We start from the raw sequence: 17,611 nt of genomic DNA on the forward strand, positions 1-17,611 counted from the left end.
AATCACGCAATATTTACGTATTTACTTTCTATTTACTTCGATTTTCGCCAGTAGAAAACTTCGATTTTCGAAAAAATGTCAGAACATTACAAACTAAATAATGAAGCTGGCATAAGCAGAAAATATTTAAAGCTTACTTTTAAGAAGTCATATTAACTATTACGTTTAAACCGTGGTACAGTTTCAACTGATAGTCGGTTAAAAGTGCAAAAAATATATTGATTCAGTACTTTACGTTTTCAAAACAGAATAAACTGTTTAAACGGACGTAAACGATACATTGATGAACGACAAAGTCGTATCACAGCAAGATAAACAAGAAAAAAAAACTCTTAATTTTTCTGGACATAAATTAAGTATGTATAGTGTTAAGTCTCTAAATGTTAAATTTTTAATACTACTAATTATGCTGTTTAGTGTAAATATACATAGAATTTAATATGAATAAATATAAAACCTGTCGTCATGAGATCAGCAAAGAAAATAATCATAGGACTTTTATTGCTTTTAGCATGCTCGATAACCCTCTCTGTATTTCTAATTATGTCTTCATTAACATCTAATTGCTCATCGAACATTTATTCAAAGGTAGATTTTGGCCAAAAATCTTGGAGCGAGCATCGTCTTGCTGTTATCGTGCCTTTTCGCGATAGATTTGACGAGCTCTTACGATTCGCTCCTCATATTCATGAATTCTTAAATAAACAAAAAATTCCACACTATATACATGTGATTAATCAAGTGGACAAACTACGTTTCAATCGAGCGTCTTTAATAAATGTGGGGTATCTATTAGCTCGTCAAAATTGTGACTACATAGCCATGCATGATGTTGATTTACTACCATTGAACCCTAAATTAAGTTATAAATATCCTAGGAATGGACCATTTCATGTTGCTGCACCTGAGCTCCACCCCAAATACCATTATTCTACATTTGTAGGTGGAATTCTACTGTTATCCAATGAACAGTTTGAACTTGTTAATGGTTTATCGAATAGATATTGGGGATGGGGTCTTGAGGATGATGAATTTTTTGCTAGGATGCGTGAAGCCAAACTGAACATAAGCCGACCCCAGAATGTGAACAGTGGTATTCATAATACTTTCAAACATATCCATGATCCTTCTGCACGCCGCCGCGACACAGCCCGCTTATATAACCAGAAAGAGTCTACAAGAAAAAGAGATCGAGTAACTGGCCTTTCAAATGTACAATATCAGTTGATTCAGACTCATCAATTGATGATTGATCAAGCACCTGTTATAATGCATAATGTCAAACTGATTTGTAATCGGACTTTAACGCCATGGTGTGAACCAAAAGGTGCAAGTCTTAAAAAATTATGAAAAATTAAAAACTACCTAGTTACTAAAAACATTCATATTTTAAATTATGCATTGTTTTTCTAGTCTCTATATCATTAGCAAAATGTAACAATAATTAATTTTTGATTTGCTTTTGGCTAAATGTGAACTCTGTCACTTGTCTGGGAATTTTATATAATTTTTGCTAAGAATTAAATACTGTGCAAAATCCCATATTCGAACAGCCCTTTAGTGCAAAAATCAATTTTCTAAACACTTTTTAACAATCAAAATCTTTTGTTTTTTTTTTTTCAAAAGAAAAGAGTCCCTTTTTTCTGCATTTTCCAGGTCTGTCTTAAAGTCCTATGCATAAAAATAATTTTTTATTATATCCTCTTGCAGCAGCATCAAGTATGATTCAACAATTATACTGCTTTAATGAGTTCACTTAAAAGAAATGTTGAAAAGACAAAATGAATTACAGAAAAACAAACTTCAGTGAGAGGAATAAACTAAACTATGAATATAACTGAAGCTTAATATTAATAATACTTGAAACAACCAACAAGTAGAGAAACTGTTTATATATGAAAGAGAAGATTAAATTTGTGTATCCTCAAATTATGTTTTTTTAAACATTTTTTTCGTGACATTTATTTTATCATATTAAATATTCTTGTTAATTAAATGTCATTTAACTAATAACAAAACATTATAATATAAATATTGACATCATTTATAATTAATTTGTTGTTTCATTAAACAAAGTATTTTTCAGAAAAATTTGTTCTCTGAAGTTTGGATATGGGGCTTTCTACTGTATTTCATTTTGTTAAATTTTAACAATGTTTTCTCCTCATACTTAGTAATAAGTTTGCATAACCTTATTTTTGTAAAATCTAAAGTGTTTTTTTTTTTCTTTTTCCACCAAAAATATAGCAATAATCCTTATTGGAGTATACACAATGAAAATCAATTTTTCAACAATGATTTTCATTTTTCTGCATTTAAGGGGAAAAATTTCTAATTTTAATTATCTTTGTGAGGATAAATGCTATAATAATGACATCAGCAAGTACAAAGTTTAGGCATTTGTTTGAATTTATTGTATATTTAATGAATTTTTTCAATCTTGGACAAAAACCTAATATTTGATGCATAAAATATTTGAGTTTTGTGAATTATTGGAACATATTTGACCTTAGAATTACGTAACATAATATGTTTAAAGAAATTCATTTAGTCAAATTATATTTTGAAAATAGTCATTAAACTTTTTGGTGCCATTTTTCAAGCATTCTTTTTTTTTATCTGCTTTGTAGTGTGTTTTTGTCTTACCTTTATTTATAACATGTTATATTTTGGTTAAAATAATGTATTATGTTGTTTATATTCAATTGTAATATGGTAATGTGATGTACAGTTAATTAATAATCTAATCAAATCTTATTATGACATAAAATGTTTACTTATAATCCTTGTAATATAAGATAAGTAATAATATTTAAAAAGTAGAAATATATCTTAATGCCTCTTTGATAAGTTTTAAATTAAAAAAACTTATGGTCAATTACATTTTTAACATTGTGCTCGTAGATTTTACTATTTATTAAACAATAACAGCTTTCCCAAATAAAATAAGTCCACTTTCACCCCTAAGTAAATTTTTTTCCCTTTGATCTTATTTTCCAGTTTTTTTAGTTCCTCAAGCTTTTTTTATTATTATTTGTGTTAATTTTTAATCATCTGTAGTTTTCAATTAAAATAAATGAACCAGATAATCTCTTTCCCTTAAATTTAACTGAATAAAAATTCCAGAGAATTATTTCCCTATCTTTTTAATTCACTGCAGAAACAGTAGTAACTATTCTATTTGTTTTCAATTAATTTTTTGTATTGGAGAACCAAAGTGTAGTTTGAAATAGAAACTCAATTTTCAGTAAAAGTTTTCAAAAAACATATTAAACATTTATACCACTTAACACTCAATTTTTAATTCATAGTTGAACATATGTTAATTTTTTCAAAACATTTAATTAAACTAATAACTTAATTGTGGAAAGAGGTCATTTTCGAATTTTACAACTAATTATCATATACGTGTCTTCAACAATTTGAAATTGTTCATACAACGTTTATTTATTTGAATTACTATTATTAATTATATATAATAATAAAATCTTAAATAATCTCAAGTTGCCAAATTATAGTTCATAAAATGTCATTTAATTATAAACAGATTTTTTTAAATGTTTGATTTTACCTGCAGCATATGCTGTTTTAGAAATTTTGTGACTTGAGAGATTTTACAGGAAAAATAAATAAACTATTTTATAATCTTAAATGTTTAAAGTGTGGAATTAAAGGAGCTATTGACTTATTTATAATTTTCAACTAATTCAGTTATAAATTTTGTCGGATAAAGCTTTAAAGTTTTGAAATTTATGGTTTGTTTCTTTATTTGGTATTAAAAAATAATTATTTCATAATTATAAATTTCAAAAATCACTAAAAAATTTTATTGGAAAACTGAGGAACCATCCACAAAATGAAATTAATTTTGCACAATACAAAAACGCTTTCCATATTTATTAAATATACACTCACAATATTTGTAGTTCGGAAACATTAAAACTAACAATTTATTTTTTAATTTTTGAAGAAAAAAATTAATAAATGATTAAATAAATAATGAAACTTTGAAACAACTAATTTTTTTTCTTTTTCATTTTAATTTATAACCTAATTATATATAAATATAATTCTATGAAGATTTTTAATGCATTCCATTCCTTTACCACTTTTCACTGTTTTGGTTGCTTTTTTTTTTTTAATCCCTTTTTTGATTTGAGAAATGGTAGCTATAAATTTTTTTTCTTTAAAAAATGTATCACATTTTATTCTGACTTTTTACTTTAATTCTACTTAATCTATGGAATAATTATCAATTTATTTTTACCTTTTAGCTAATATTAGATGTCATTATTGTTGATTATTTATTTCATTATTTCTGAAATTTAAGTAGAATGCAATAATGTCTTGTTTAATGAAGTTATACTTAAGATAAAAAATTTCAACAATGCAGTATTTTAATTTAAATTGTTTTTCTTCCTCTGCATTATATAGGATTCAAAAAATCTTTGCTAAATTTTGAAGGAAAATAGTTACAAAATATGGAAAAGGTCAAATTGAAAGAGATTTATACTTATTTTCATTTAAAATCCTATGTGTATGGCACAATAAATAAATACAAAAATAATAAAGAGAAAAACAAAGAGAATTAAGAAAATCAATTTTTCAAGAAATTTTTGAGTGCTTCTTACATTATTGTATTGATATATTTTGCTTTGGCTATATTGATACCATATTAAAAAGCACTCCTTTTTGCGGACATAATCGTGTGAGCTGATAAAAAGATTTTTTTTTCCCTGGATTTTTATTGATTTTTTTTTAAATTTCTTCTTTCATTATTCTGAAAAACAATTGAATGTTTTTCTGATTGTAGGAGGTGTTCAGAACTTTATTGTGTTATTCACTATACATTTCAATTAATATCAAAAGTATTTATTATCATTTAAATTATATAGTTAAATATATTTGCTAATAAATGAAAATTAGTGAATTTTTTATGCTGGTTAAATAGAATCATACAATATTATCAATGGAAGTATATATACATTTAAATAAATTTTAAATGTCAGTGAAAGTTAAATCAAAATTTTATTCAGTCATTATTTTATTAAATTATTTGCCTTTATTTCTCAAATAAGGGTTGAACATTTCTCTTTTGGAATTTAATTGAATGGCTTGGGCAATAAGCCACATTTTTCAAACTATTCAGAAGACAGTTATCGATTAAAACACCACATTTTCCTTGTGGTCAATTTGATGATTTAGTATATTGTTGTCCAATCTAGTATAAATTCTAGACATTTGTAAAGAACATATTAATTGAAATCACATTAAAAAGAAGTTTGAGGTAAAAATGTTAATCTTGGAAAAAAGTGTGGCTTGTGATTGCATTGCCTCATAGACTTTAGTTATAGGATTGATGTTAAAAAATTTGATTATAAACAAAAAATCTTTTTTTAAGCATAACATATCTAATTTTAAAAATTATACTTCTTGATCCATTGTTTTAATTTATTGTGAAATGGGCTAATTGATTTTTTTTTATGCAATGAAATCTTTTTAATTTGCAATTAATATTATTGTAATATGAAATATGCTACTTAAATTGTTTGTTTATTTTAATAGCTAATCATAACTGTATACATATTATAAAATCTCTAATACTTAATTGTTAATTTTCTACTGGTGTAAAATACTTATTTTTTCTGTATTTGTGATTTATTGTTGCATTTTTTTTCAACTGCATCAACATGTTCAGTTTTATTTTGAATCTCAAACACTTAAATCTGTTTAGAAATCAATAAATAATTTTTATTATCTTCTTGTCAATATTATTTCCTTTGTCTAAAATGGTTCTTGTACACTTCACCCTATGACTCTGTAATCTCAGCTTTTTAAACTTTAAGCTGCAGTTTTTTTGGGGGGGAAGGGGCATAAAATAAGTTAAAAATTCCCCGTATTATTAAATGAGAAAGAAGTGCCTTGCTGGAAGATTTCAGTAAAATTTTGTCCATGTGTATAAGGTTAACATTTTCTTTCCCAAGAGTATTAAAATATGAGTTACATCATTATACTTGAACATAAAGGGATAATATATATCTTTAATTTTTATTTGAAGTAAAAAAACATTTGCTGAGAATTCAGAAAATAGTTTGCTTGTGTACTATAATAATTTTACATTAAATAATTATCTCGATAATGACTAATACAATGACTGCTTTACTTCTTTGTTTTGTTCCATTTTATGTATATCTATTAATCCAAGTGAAGGTCGAACTTAAATAAAGAGAAAAGCTTTCTGCAAATACAAAATCTCAGTTAAAAAAACTTTCTGCAAGCAATTTATTGACTCTTATACCTAGTTTCAACCTTTTCGTTTCCACCTAATTTTGAAAAAATTTGTTTGAAATTCACTTATGTTTTTTTAAAGTGTTTTTAAGATTTTATAAAACTCTATATTGATTATTATGCATACCAACATATATTTCTTTAAATGTAGTAGTTTTTTAATCTTGGTTTATTACTCTAGTTTAAAATTCTTACAATTCATTTGTAATTTATTAGAAAGAACTAAGTTTATAAGATTAAAAAATGCAATAAAGATGGGTATAATATAAATAAAATTGTTTTATATATAATCATGGCGATATGCATCTGTTTAGTTTGATAAGTGAGGCTGCTACTAACAGCATAATAATAAGAATCCCGGGATTTGTACTATTATGCTGTTCATATCATATTTTTGTGCTGTTCAATTGGTACAGAATTTGTCATATTTTACTTAATAAATGCAGGTGCAATTCCAGGATAACACTCAAAGCAAGTTTTTATAATTTTTTATTAGCATTAGTTTTTTAGTGATTTCTTTTCATGTATTAACTGCTGAAAATATTGTTCTGATAAAGAAGTCTTTAAGTAACTAAGAACAGCTGTAGCTTATGTATGCTTATTATTTTTCAAGAATTAATTTTTACTAATGATATTTTAATGTGTATTTTACTCCTTTTTTATTTGCACACCACCTCAATGTGATGGAGCATTGGGAACTCCTGATCTACATCATTCATTATCATTTTACTAGTTGCATATAAATGCATTTATTCCTAAATTAATATTCCTAATTAATTTTTAAGGCTTGTACTAGCTGAGGTTAGTTGCCTAAGGCAATACTGTTATAAAATTGATAATGTTTTAATACTTTTACTATTTACAAGTATGCATATATATTTATTAAGAAATTATACTACTTTATTATTGTTTTAATATACAGCTCTACAATTTTTTAATGCTTTTTGACTATACAGCACCAAAAGGTTTTTAGTGCTTTTCCCTTAGAGGGGATCAAGTTAATTAAACTTTTTTATTTATTTATTCTAATATAAAAAGTTCGCCACTCAAAAAAATAAATTAATATAAAATAATAATTGAATTTATTTGTGTCTGGCTAACAGAAAAGTTCTAGTTTGTTATATGCTATGAATAGTTAACAACTGTATGATTACTTTCTATTAGGATTACAATATTTTTCTTTTATATTTTCAAGTATACTATTTTAAAATCGCAATACTCGATACAAAATGAAATTTCTTAAATTAGTTTTTACTATACAGTATTGAAATTATTAGTTTGGTTGCATTATTAAACATTTTAAAATTAAGTCAAAGTTTAGCTGTTTTAAATTATATTTCATGTATTTAGCTTTTGTAAAATTATAAAAAGAAGAAGAAAATACTTTTATCTAAATGTTTTAATATTATTTCAGCCAAATGAGCAAACAACGAAGCAGAAACTCTGGTCCTAGAAATAAAACAAATAGAAAATCCAGTTTGAGAAAAAGCAAAGAAACTGATAGCTTTCAAGATGAAGATGTAACAGATAGTTTCAATGAATTGAGCATTAATGAAGAAGCAGGTAAAACTCTCTTATGTAAATTCTTTCTACCATAAGCTATTTTTTTTTATCATTCTTTTCAAATTATTTTTTAATCAGTGTAAATAATTATAAAAATGTTTAAAAAAATAGATGAAGTGCTTCTGAAACTAATTTCATACAGCATTTCTTTTAGTTTTTAGTTGCATTTTTCTATCTTGTTTTTACATGTTGGTAAGTACATTATAATGAGATATTATAAAACTACTAAGTATTGCAGCCATGAAGAAGGTCAAAGGTTGCATGTTATTATAACCTTACTCCTAATCACAAATAAGGAAAAAATTTTAATTAATAATAAAACGTTGTGATCAACGATAATGGTAGAGAAAGGTTTGAATTTTCAATACTTTGAATTACCCTTGTTCAAATTAAATTATTTTTTAAGAAAAAGTGAGTATACTGTATTTCATTTTAAGGCCTTTTTTTTGCATTTTGTCTAATATTTTGTAAATAATTAATAAAAAATAAATTTAATCGTGCTCAAGGCAGCTTGTAGGCATGCTATAATTTCTGAACTTATAATTGTATTGCACCTACATTTTATTTCCTGTCTTTTACTTCTTCTCAGACATTGGTAATGTGAGGTTGTCAATTCTTACTTCTCGTGTTTTCTATAAAATTATTTGTTAAACAACTTTTTTTTCTTGTTTTTTTATTTGTTTTGATTACATGGATCTTGCACAAATGGAAATGATTATAACAACCAATAAATTAATAGAAATGATAATAGCAACAAGTATTGCAACCATGAGGTAAGTGAAAAGCAATATTGCATTTTCTGTTTTACCTCCATTTAAATATAAAATATATATATATACAAAATAACAATAAAATTTTAGTCAATGGAAAGCTTGAATTTGAAAGAATTATTGTAAGTCCAAATTACCTAATATTTCAAACTATGTTTAAATACATATATATATAAACCCTCACAGTATTTCATTATCATCAAAATGTTTAAACATTTTAACTATTTGTTGTAGATGGACGCTTACAACTGCCAGAAGATTTCCGGCATCAAATCGATGTGCCTTTTCCGGTTGCAATGTGGGATTTAGGACATTGTGATCCAAAGAAATGTAGTGGTCGAAAACTTTCCAGATTAGGTTTGGTAAAAACACTGACTTTAGGACAAAGATTCAATGGGATAATATTAAGTCCTATTGCTACAAAATGCATTGGTCCTCAAGATAAGTAAGAATTTTATGTGTTTTATTCTCTTTTAAATAAATGTGTTTACAAACAATAGAATTCCATTTCATTAGTTTATTTATATTAAACTTAAAATCATTACTTTTATCACATATGTAAACAATGCAGATATTTTCTTTTTTAATATTAAAAGTCAAAAGATTAAAATAATATTATCAGCATTATCAATTCTTCAGGGTAAATATTATTTAACAGATTTATATAATTTATCTAAACAACAGAACCCTGATTTTACGCTTTCCATCCAACAGGACTTTAAAAAACACATGAAGCGGAAAACTGTAAAATTAGAGTAAGAAAATAAATGTATTTTGTTCAAAAATTGACATTTACGAGATTAACTATTAGAAAAAATTATTACTTTTTACTTGTTTTTAGATACAATATCCCTCTCAGTACTTGCTATTGTTTACAAATTTGCTTTTTGATTTACTTTCACAAATAAATGTTCTTTTAGAGTTATTGTGCTTTGTAACTTGCTTGATAAGTTATGAGTATATCCTCTGACATTTTTTGCTCATCTTCATCGTTTTCTTCACTATCATCGGGAGCAGGTATTAAATCAGATGTTGAAGGAATTGAAAAGTAATGAGATGTGTGTTGCAGTCGATCTACATGTCATTGACTTCTTTAGCCATACAATTTTATTCCGAATACAATTTTATTGGATCCTAAGAAGCCTGCTTTATTAAACCCCCATTTATAATATATTTTAGTCATCTCTGTGCAAAGCTGCAGAAATCAGATTCAGAACTTCTAAAACATTTATTTTTGTTCAGAAAAATCTTTTTGCAGGTTACCGAAATCAAGAAAAAGAAATGATTACCTAACCAGTTATTTAGTCTTTTTTTTTTAAAATAAGTAGGTTATTCCAAGATTCATAAGTTGAAGTTTGCTGGAAAAGATTCCACTCGCAAATTGTCCTCTCTTACAGACAAAAGGAGAAAAAGGCAGAATAGAAGGAATGTTCGAACAGTTTCAAACAATATATTTATCTCCTATAGTTTCATTTTTTTTAATTAAATAATTAGACTTTTTTATTTTTTTAAAAATTACATTTAAAGAGTATTTGGTAACCTGCATGATTAATTCTGTTTAACTTTTGTATTCAATTTCAGGAGATTGCTAAACAAGCCACAAGGCAACTATTAGTAATAAAAAATAGATACACATTTTTTCTTTTCTTTCAGAGACATTATTAGTGAATGGGGGGCCGCTGTTGTTGATTGTTCTTGGGCTCGCATTGAAGAAACCCCTTTTAGAAGGATGAAAGGTCATCATCTAAGACTCCTCCCATACCTTGTTGCTGCGAATCCTGTAAACTTTGGCAAACCATGTAGTTTATCGTGTGTTGAGGCACTAGCAGCAGTCTTTCATATAACAGGTACATTGGTTTAAAGTACATCCTTTTATTCAGCATACTCTTTCTTTCTCATATTTTTCTCACGCTATCACTTTATGAATTATGTTTTAAGCTTTTGACTGTAAGGAATTAATTTTTATTTTCACTGAAAACTGAATCCATCCAAAATTGCCTGAATAGAGTGCCTTCTTTTTATTCAAGAAAATTATATAAAACTAATTGTATGTTATATGTTTTCATTTTTGGGTTAATTGAATTTAGCTTGAAATGAAAGAGTGCTGACATATAGTTCAAAATAAACTGTCTCTAAACATATTACAAATAGTTGGGTACTGATATTTGGTGTGTAGGTTNCAATATTAATTCTTCAGGGTAAATATTATTTAACAGAATTGTATAATTTATCTAAACAATGGAACCCTGATTTTATGCTTTCCATCCAACCGGGCTTTAAAAATCACATGAAGCGGGAAACTAAAATTGGAGTAAAAAAATGGATGTATTTTGTTCAAAAATTGGCATTTACGATTAAATATTAGAAAAAATATGTGATTTATACTTGTTTTTAGATACAATATCAACAATATCCCTCTGAGTACTTGCTATTGTTTGCAAATTTACTTTTTACTTTTGCATTCACAAATAAATATTGTTTTTGAGTTATTATGCTTTGAAACTCTCTTGATTAGTTGTGTGTATATCCCCTGACATTTTATGCTCATCTTCATTGTTTTCTTCGCTATCATCGGAGGCAGGTATTAAATCAGATATTGAAGGAATTGAAAAGTATTTGGATGTGTGTTGCAGTCGATCTACATATCATGAACTTCTTCAGCCATACAATTTTATTCTGAAGGGCTATTACTCCTATTGAATCCTAAGAAGTCTGCTTTATTAAACCCCCATTTGTAATATATTTTAGTCATCTCTGTTCAAAGCTGCAGAAATCAGATTCAGAACTTCTAGAACATTTATTTTTGTTCAGAAAAATCTTTTTGCAGGTTACTGAAATCAAGAAAAAGAAATGATTGCCTAACCAGTTGTTTAGTCTAATGTTTTTTAAATGAGTAGGTTATTCCAAGATTCATAAGTTGAAGTTTGCTGGAAAAGATTCCACTCACAAATTTTCCTCTCTTACAGACAAAAGGAGAAAAAGGTAGAATAGAAAGAATGTTCGAACAGTTTCAAACAATATATTTATATATATGTATATTTATAGTTTTCGTTTTTTTTTTTTTTAATTAAATAATTAAACTTTTTTATTTTTTAGAAAATTACATTTGAAGAGTATTTGGTGACCTGCATGATTAATTCTGTTTAACTTTTGTATTCAATTTCAGGAGATTGCTAAACAAGCCACAAGGCAACTAGTAGTAATAAAAAATAGATACACATTTTTTTTCTTTTCTTTCAGAGACATTATTAGTGAATGGGGTGCCGCTGTTGTTGATTGTTCTTGGGCTCGCATTGAAGAAACCCCTTTTAGAAGGATGAAAGGTCATCATTTAAGACTCCTCCCATACCTTGTGGCTGCCAATCCTGTAAACTTTGGCAAACCATGTAGTTTATCGTGTGTTGAGGCACTAGCAGCAGTCTTTCATATAACAGGTACATTGGTTTAAAGTACATCCTTTTATTCAGCATACTCTTTCTTTCTCATATTTTTCTCACGCTATCACTTTATGAATTATGTTTTAAGCTTTTGACTGTAAGGAATTAATTTTTATTTTCACTGAAAGCTGAATCCATCCAAAATTGCCTGAATAGAGTGCCTTCTTTTTATTCAAGAAAATTATATAAAACTAATTGTATGTTATATGTTTTCATTTTTGGGTTAATTGAATTTAGCTTGAAATGAAAGAGTGCTGACATATAGTTCAAAATAAACTGTCTCTAAACATATTACGAATAGTTGGGTACTGATATTTGGTGTGTAGGTTGAGAAATAAGCATGATTCCGAACATATGAAATAGACTATGTTGATGTTTTTGGTGTGTTACTTTTGAACATCATCCTAAAAAAATAACAGGCATAAAAAATGGTGTGCAAAACTTCCCCTTTTTATTTTGACTGTATATAGTTTTAAATGTTCTTTTGGTTAACCATGATGAATCGATGTAAATTAAAGAATGGTAACAGAGCATTATTTAATCTTCATGATTTTCCTTTCTTTCTTTTTTTTTTAAAAAAAAAATGCTGTTAAGATAACTTGGAAAAAAAGTTTTTTTCTTTTATTCAGTAAACCATTATTATTATTTTTTATGAAACACAAATTTTACTTTAACCAGTTATTTGGTTGTTAATGAAAATATCTGATCCAATGAACTCACCAGCGTATAAAATATTAGGTAAATATATTTCAAGAAATGGCTCTTAAAATGACATCTATATTGAGAATACCAGGCATTGGCCAACGTATCACTGCAAGTTTAATATCTGTATTAATCTGGTAGATATTAATAACATATGGCGATTGGTGAACATTTATACCTTTCATACTGAAGAAAACTAAGTATGAACTTAAAAAAGATTACAAGTAAACAAAGAACATCATAAGATTACAAGCAACCTGATATTGTTAAAGTCATAAAATGCAAAAGATTACAATGGTTCAGACATCTATTCCAATCTGATAATACAAACCCAGTAAAAAAGCTCATTTTCATTAATCTCATGGGAAACAGAAGACCACTAATTAAGTGGCTTGACTCTGAGAAGAGAGCCTTTAATAAATAAGGAAAATAGGAAGAGCCTTATTGTGAATAGGACCAGATGACAAAAACTGCTAGGGGTAGACTTGGCCTGTAACAGGCTGTAGTGCCTTTAAGAAGGAGAATAAATCATAATCATAAAATCATATTGTTTTTTAATTTGATGTATTGTTTCCTAATTCTTAAAATTAAAATCTATGTTGAGAATATCAGGCAATTGCTAGCATATCATTGCAGGGTTATTATCCCTGTTTATTATTATTACATGGTGATTATTGAAAATTTATTCCAACTAAATATAAACTCACTTGTTGCATCAAAAGATTACTTTAAATTAATACTAATAAATCATAATCACACTGATTAAATTTATTATTCTATTCAATTCATAGGCAGTGTGTGAAATATCTGATAATTTCATACTTTGCTGATTGATTTTTATCATTGAAAAAAGTTAATTTTTGGATTTCCATTACTATTTCTAAATTTGCTGGTAACATATTTGCTTAACTTCAATAATCAGAATACATATTACCAATAATCTTGAATTCGATAATTTTACAATAATCTGATATTACTGATACAATAATCTTCTTTTTACTTAATCTATCAAACAATAACTTTGTATGAAATACTTTCTTTGACTTTATTAAGTGATGAATTTTCTCATTTTATAAATGGAAAAAGATTTAAATATCAGGTTTAAACAGCTGCCATTTTGTTAATAATCAAAATTTTAAGGATAGTGATCAGTGCGTTTAAGATAAAGACCCTGTACATAAATAAAAAATTAATCACTGGATTTGTTTTTATTTATAGGTTACTCTGAGTTAGCAGAAGCCTATTTGAAACAATTCAAATGGGGTCATTCATTTCTATCATTGAATGAAGAATTGTTAACTTCATATTCATCATGCTCATCATCTGATGAAATTCTAGCTGTTCAAGAAAACCACTTAAAAGTTCTCCAAGCCGAACGAGATGCCGATAAGGGTATATATCTTTTGAATAGATATTGTGGTGAAATAAATTTTAAAATATTTTTTTAGTTTTTATGCTTTAGTGACAACTAAAATTAAAAATAACTTTACATCATTAAAGCTAACCAGTAAACCACTCTAGCTACCTATAAAAAATTATTCATCTGGCATTTTTTTTTTAATTCAGCAGAATCAAATCTTTTGCTTATAAACGAATTCAATAACTCATTGGTTTTTTCCAACTGTTTTTGAAATTCTAAAATTTTGATTCATATAGTTTGAAACCAAAACTATGTATCACTATTAGAAATGTTAACTAAATAATTTTTCTGCTTCACAACTGATACCAAATTGAGAACTTCAACTACAGTGCAATGTTACAAGATTCAATGGAAAAAATGATAAATCTTTCTTTCAGTGAATTTAATTTGATATGAGTAAAAATTTCGTTAATAAAAAGTTGCAATGTCTTAAAACTAATAAATATATATATTGTACTATATGGTATAGCGCAAAATTAATGGCTGCTACACCAGCCACAACAGGGCGACTAAACATGACAAATAGTGATTAAAAAAATTGTCTGCGAATCGCCATTTTTTATATATATATATATATAAATGCAATTTATGTGCTCTCAAGTTATGTGTTATTATTACTTTTTTTAATAAATATGGAATTAGTATGAATATTTTTAAAAAAAATTTCTTTTAAACTGTTTAACATTTTTCTTCAATTTAAAAAAGGAATGTTTAGAATGAATCTTTTTGAGAAGTGCTTTACATGACTCTCTCTTCGTTTTTTAAAAAAAATCCTTTAAAATTTTCAATCTTCAAAAACGTGGCCATATGCTTTAAAAAGTAGCCTCTGTTAAAAATGCTACATCTGGCCAGTATCAAAATTTATTAATTTTGCATTATACTGTACAGAAATAAGAGCTATAATATAGTTTTTATGCTATATATGAATTTATTTTTTACACCATTTTTCTGATGCAATTTTCTTGGCAAGCAGGATGTGGGCTTCCTTGTATGATATACTATACTAATGCATATATAATGTAAAAGAAACTTTTTTTTTTTTTTTTTTTTTTNTTTTTTTTTGTGTTGAGACCTGAAATATTGAGTGAGAAAGCAGTCATAATCATGAACTCTTAAGAACTCATATTTGAAAATGTCTGAATAAAAATTATTTTCTCAGGGTGACAACAAATACCTGAAACTAACTGGGCTTCAATGATAAGTTGGGCAAAAATGAAAGGTTGAAATCAATACAAATTATGCCTCTCGATTATGGCGAATGTTCTTATATTTTTTATACACAGTCGAACCCCGCTATAGTGAACTCCCGGATATAGTGAACGAAATGTTCGGTCCCGAGCCTTGCTATACATGTATAATGTTATTTTTTGTTTATTTAGTTAACCAAAAAAGTGAGTAAGTTGTATATAATGAACTTTTTTCTGTCTTCAACTGATTTGTTTTAAAAAAATTTGTAAGAATTTTTAAATTTCTACTACAAAATAAATACATATACCAATTTTCAAAACTCTCTATAGAGGGGAATGTAGCGATGAGCATTTTTTCTTGTTTGCTTCTTTTATCTCACTTTCCCATCCCTAAACAAACCAAGCAGATGTTTCCAACCCAGGCAGACAATGCTACTGTAAGGTGTCAGATCAATATGCATTTTCTGTCAGAGGGAATGAGTAATTATTCATTATTGGTCAAAGGGTTGTACACTAATATGTATTGATAAGGCCCTCATTTCAACTCCTTTTTGCTCTCAATTCAGTTAAAAAAATCCTGCTAACAAGTGTCTCTAATTTAACTATGGCGAGCAGTAAACTTAAAACGTTCTCCATTGATAATAATATAGGCATTATCAGAAAAATTGATGCAATCAAGCTGATATTTGCAGGGAATATAAACTATCCAAATCTGCAGTTTGTAACATATGGAAAAACAGGCAATTAATAATTTCTGCTTATGAAAAAAAATTTAGATAGATGAGAAAAGCAGATCACAAGGATGAAGAAGCATTACTGAAGTGGTTCACCAATAGAAGAAGCTGCAATCTTCCAGTGTCTGGACAAATGTCGTTGAATTTGCTACGTGATTTTATGAGACTACTTTCATGTGCTCGAATGGCAGGTTAGACAGGTTTAAAAAGTGGAATAACAGAAATTCAGGAAAAATTATCTGAGAGTCTGGAAGTGTTTCCATACCTGATGTTGAGGATTGCTCATCAATTAAAGATTACTATTTTTTTTTTTTTTTTTTTTTTTTTTTTTTTTTTTTTTTTTNTTTGTACGCAAGACGAAGAGTAATGAAAAATAGCACATATTTTGCTACTAAATAATATTTTTCAGCCATTTATTTGAATAGTGTGTAATAAAAGGGAGGAGTTTGGGAACCATCAGTTAAATTGCCTGCGTAGCGGATATAGTGAACTCCCGGTTATAGTGAACCGAAATTTAGATCCCTTGAAGGTTCACTATAGCGGGGTTTGACTGTATTAGCTTATGTTAGAATAAAGGGCTTAAAACTAATATCTAAACACTGAAATTTGTAATTGCATATATGGAGAAATTTGTTTGTTTCAAGCGTGATTTCCGAGTATTGATTGTAAGTAGTAGTTTTGTTTCAAATTTGATAGTGTGTATGTTATTTGCAAACTATATAAATTGAATGAAATGTATATAAATCAAAATTTCTCTGAATGTATGTGATGCATAGTTTTCGGACTTCATTTTAAGAGGAGTACCAGCATACATACAAAGCTCAATTTAAATAGATAAGTAATAAGTATCCAATGAGCGAAAAAGCTAGATTGAATTGCGAAACAATCTGAAGGGAACTGGGAACTGTTTTGGGGTTAGAAGAGCATAACAAGTAGGAGTAGGGGCATCTTGGTGATACTTTATGTATATTATATTAATTTTTTTAATTAGATTATTTTAAGATTTTTAAAGATTTTATTTTAAATATGTTTTAGTTCGAACTTAAACATGTTGTAATATTTCTATTTATCAGTTATATATAATAATTATAAATCAAAACTATTGTTATTTTATTTTTATATACAAATTTATTTATTATTAGGAGAAATTGACTGGCCTTCCTCTGGTGAAGATTCTGAAACAGATGAAGAGAACACTGCACAATGATGCTAAAATGAGTTGTAAAATACATATTTGTGTTGACTTTATATTTGACAAACTAAAGAAATGAAAAAATGCATGAAGTTTTTGTAAATAAATATTTTATTGCTACCAATTTTTCTTTATTCTTGATGCTTTCAAAAATTGCTTTAAAAGTTAATTTTAAGTAACTTTTCAATTGAAAAGGGGTAATTAAATTTACAAATTTTGTTTATTTCAAAGTTACCATTTTGTTGATGTCCTGTACACTTTATGGATTTTAATTTTGCTGTGGGGGAACAAAATATATCAAAACAATTATAAAATTCA

At 26.9% G+C, this 17,611-nt stretch overlaps 2 protein-coding genes across 3 annotated transcripts; both read left to right on the forward strand.

The window, feature by feature from the left end:
- Nucleotides 1–165: 165 nt before the first annotated feature.
- LOC107447874 (18S rRNA aminocarboxypropyltransferase) lies at nucleotides 166–17,417 on the forward strand. 2 transcript variants are annotated; one of them, XM_043046205.2, is made up of 6 exons: nucleotides 166–356; nucleotides 7,703–7,851; nucleotides 8,856–9,066; nucleotides 10,275–10,468; nucleotides 13,979–14,152; nucleotides 17,244–17,417. In XM_043046205.2, exons 2-6 carry the CDS (start codon nucleotides 7,707–7,709, stop codon nucleotides 17,306–17,308), a joined length of 789 nt encoding a protein of 262 aa, XP_042902139.1. In that variant the 5' UTR covers nucleotides 166–356; nucleotides 7,703–7,706; the 3' UTR covers nucleotides 17,309–17,417. The 2 variants fall into 2 exon arrangements, with proteins under 2 accessions (XP_042902139.1, XP_042902138.1); XM_043046204.2 differs by lacking the exon at nucleotides 10,275–10,468 and adding an exon at nucleotides 11,862–12,055 and having other exon boundaries at nucleotides 197–356.
- LOC107447873 (beta-1,4-galactosyltransferase 7-like) lies at nucleotides 363–1,495 on the forward strand. The gene has a single exon (XM_016062908.4). It carries the CDS (start codon nucleotides 466–468, stop codon nucleotides 1,348–1,350), a length of 885 nt encoding a protein of 294 aa, XP_015918394.1. The 5' UTR covers nucleotides 363–465; the 3' UTR covers nucleotides 1,351–1,495.
- Nucleotides 17,418–17,611: the final 194 nt, after the last annotated feature.

Source organism: Parasteatoda tepidariorum, chromosome 2, assembly GCF_043381705.1.
Source record: "Parasteatoda tepidariorum isolate YZ-2023 chromosome 2, CAS_Ptep_4.0, whole genome shotgun sequence".
Taxonomy (NCBI): domain Eukaryota; kingdom Metazoa; phylum Arthropoda; class Arachnida; order Araneae; family Theridiidae; genus Parasteatoda; species Parasteatoda tepidariorum.

Bases quoted from the DNA above. Each gene is read 5' to 3' on its own strand.
- LOC107447873 (XM_016062908.4), top strand. From the start codon at position 466: ATGAGATCAGCAAAGAAAATAATCATAGGACTTTTATTGCTTTTAGCA.
- LOC107447874 (XM_043046205.2), top strand. From the start codon at position 7,707: ATGAGCAAACAACGAAGCAGAAACTCTGGTCCTAGAAATAAAACAAAT. The intron at 7,852-8,855 runs GTAAAACTCTCT...TATTTGTTGTAG, and splicing joins GAGCATTAATGAAGAAGCAG to ATGGACGCTTACAACTGCCA. The intron at 14,153-17,243 runs GTATATATCTTT...ATTTATTATTAG, and splicing joins CGAACGAGATGCCGATAAGG to GAGAAATTGACTGGCCTTCC.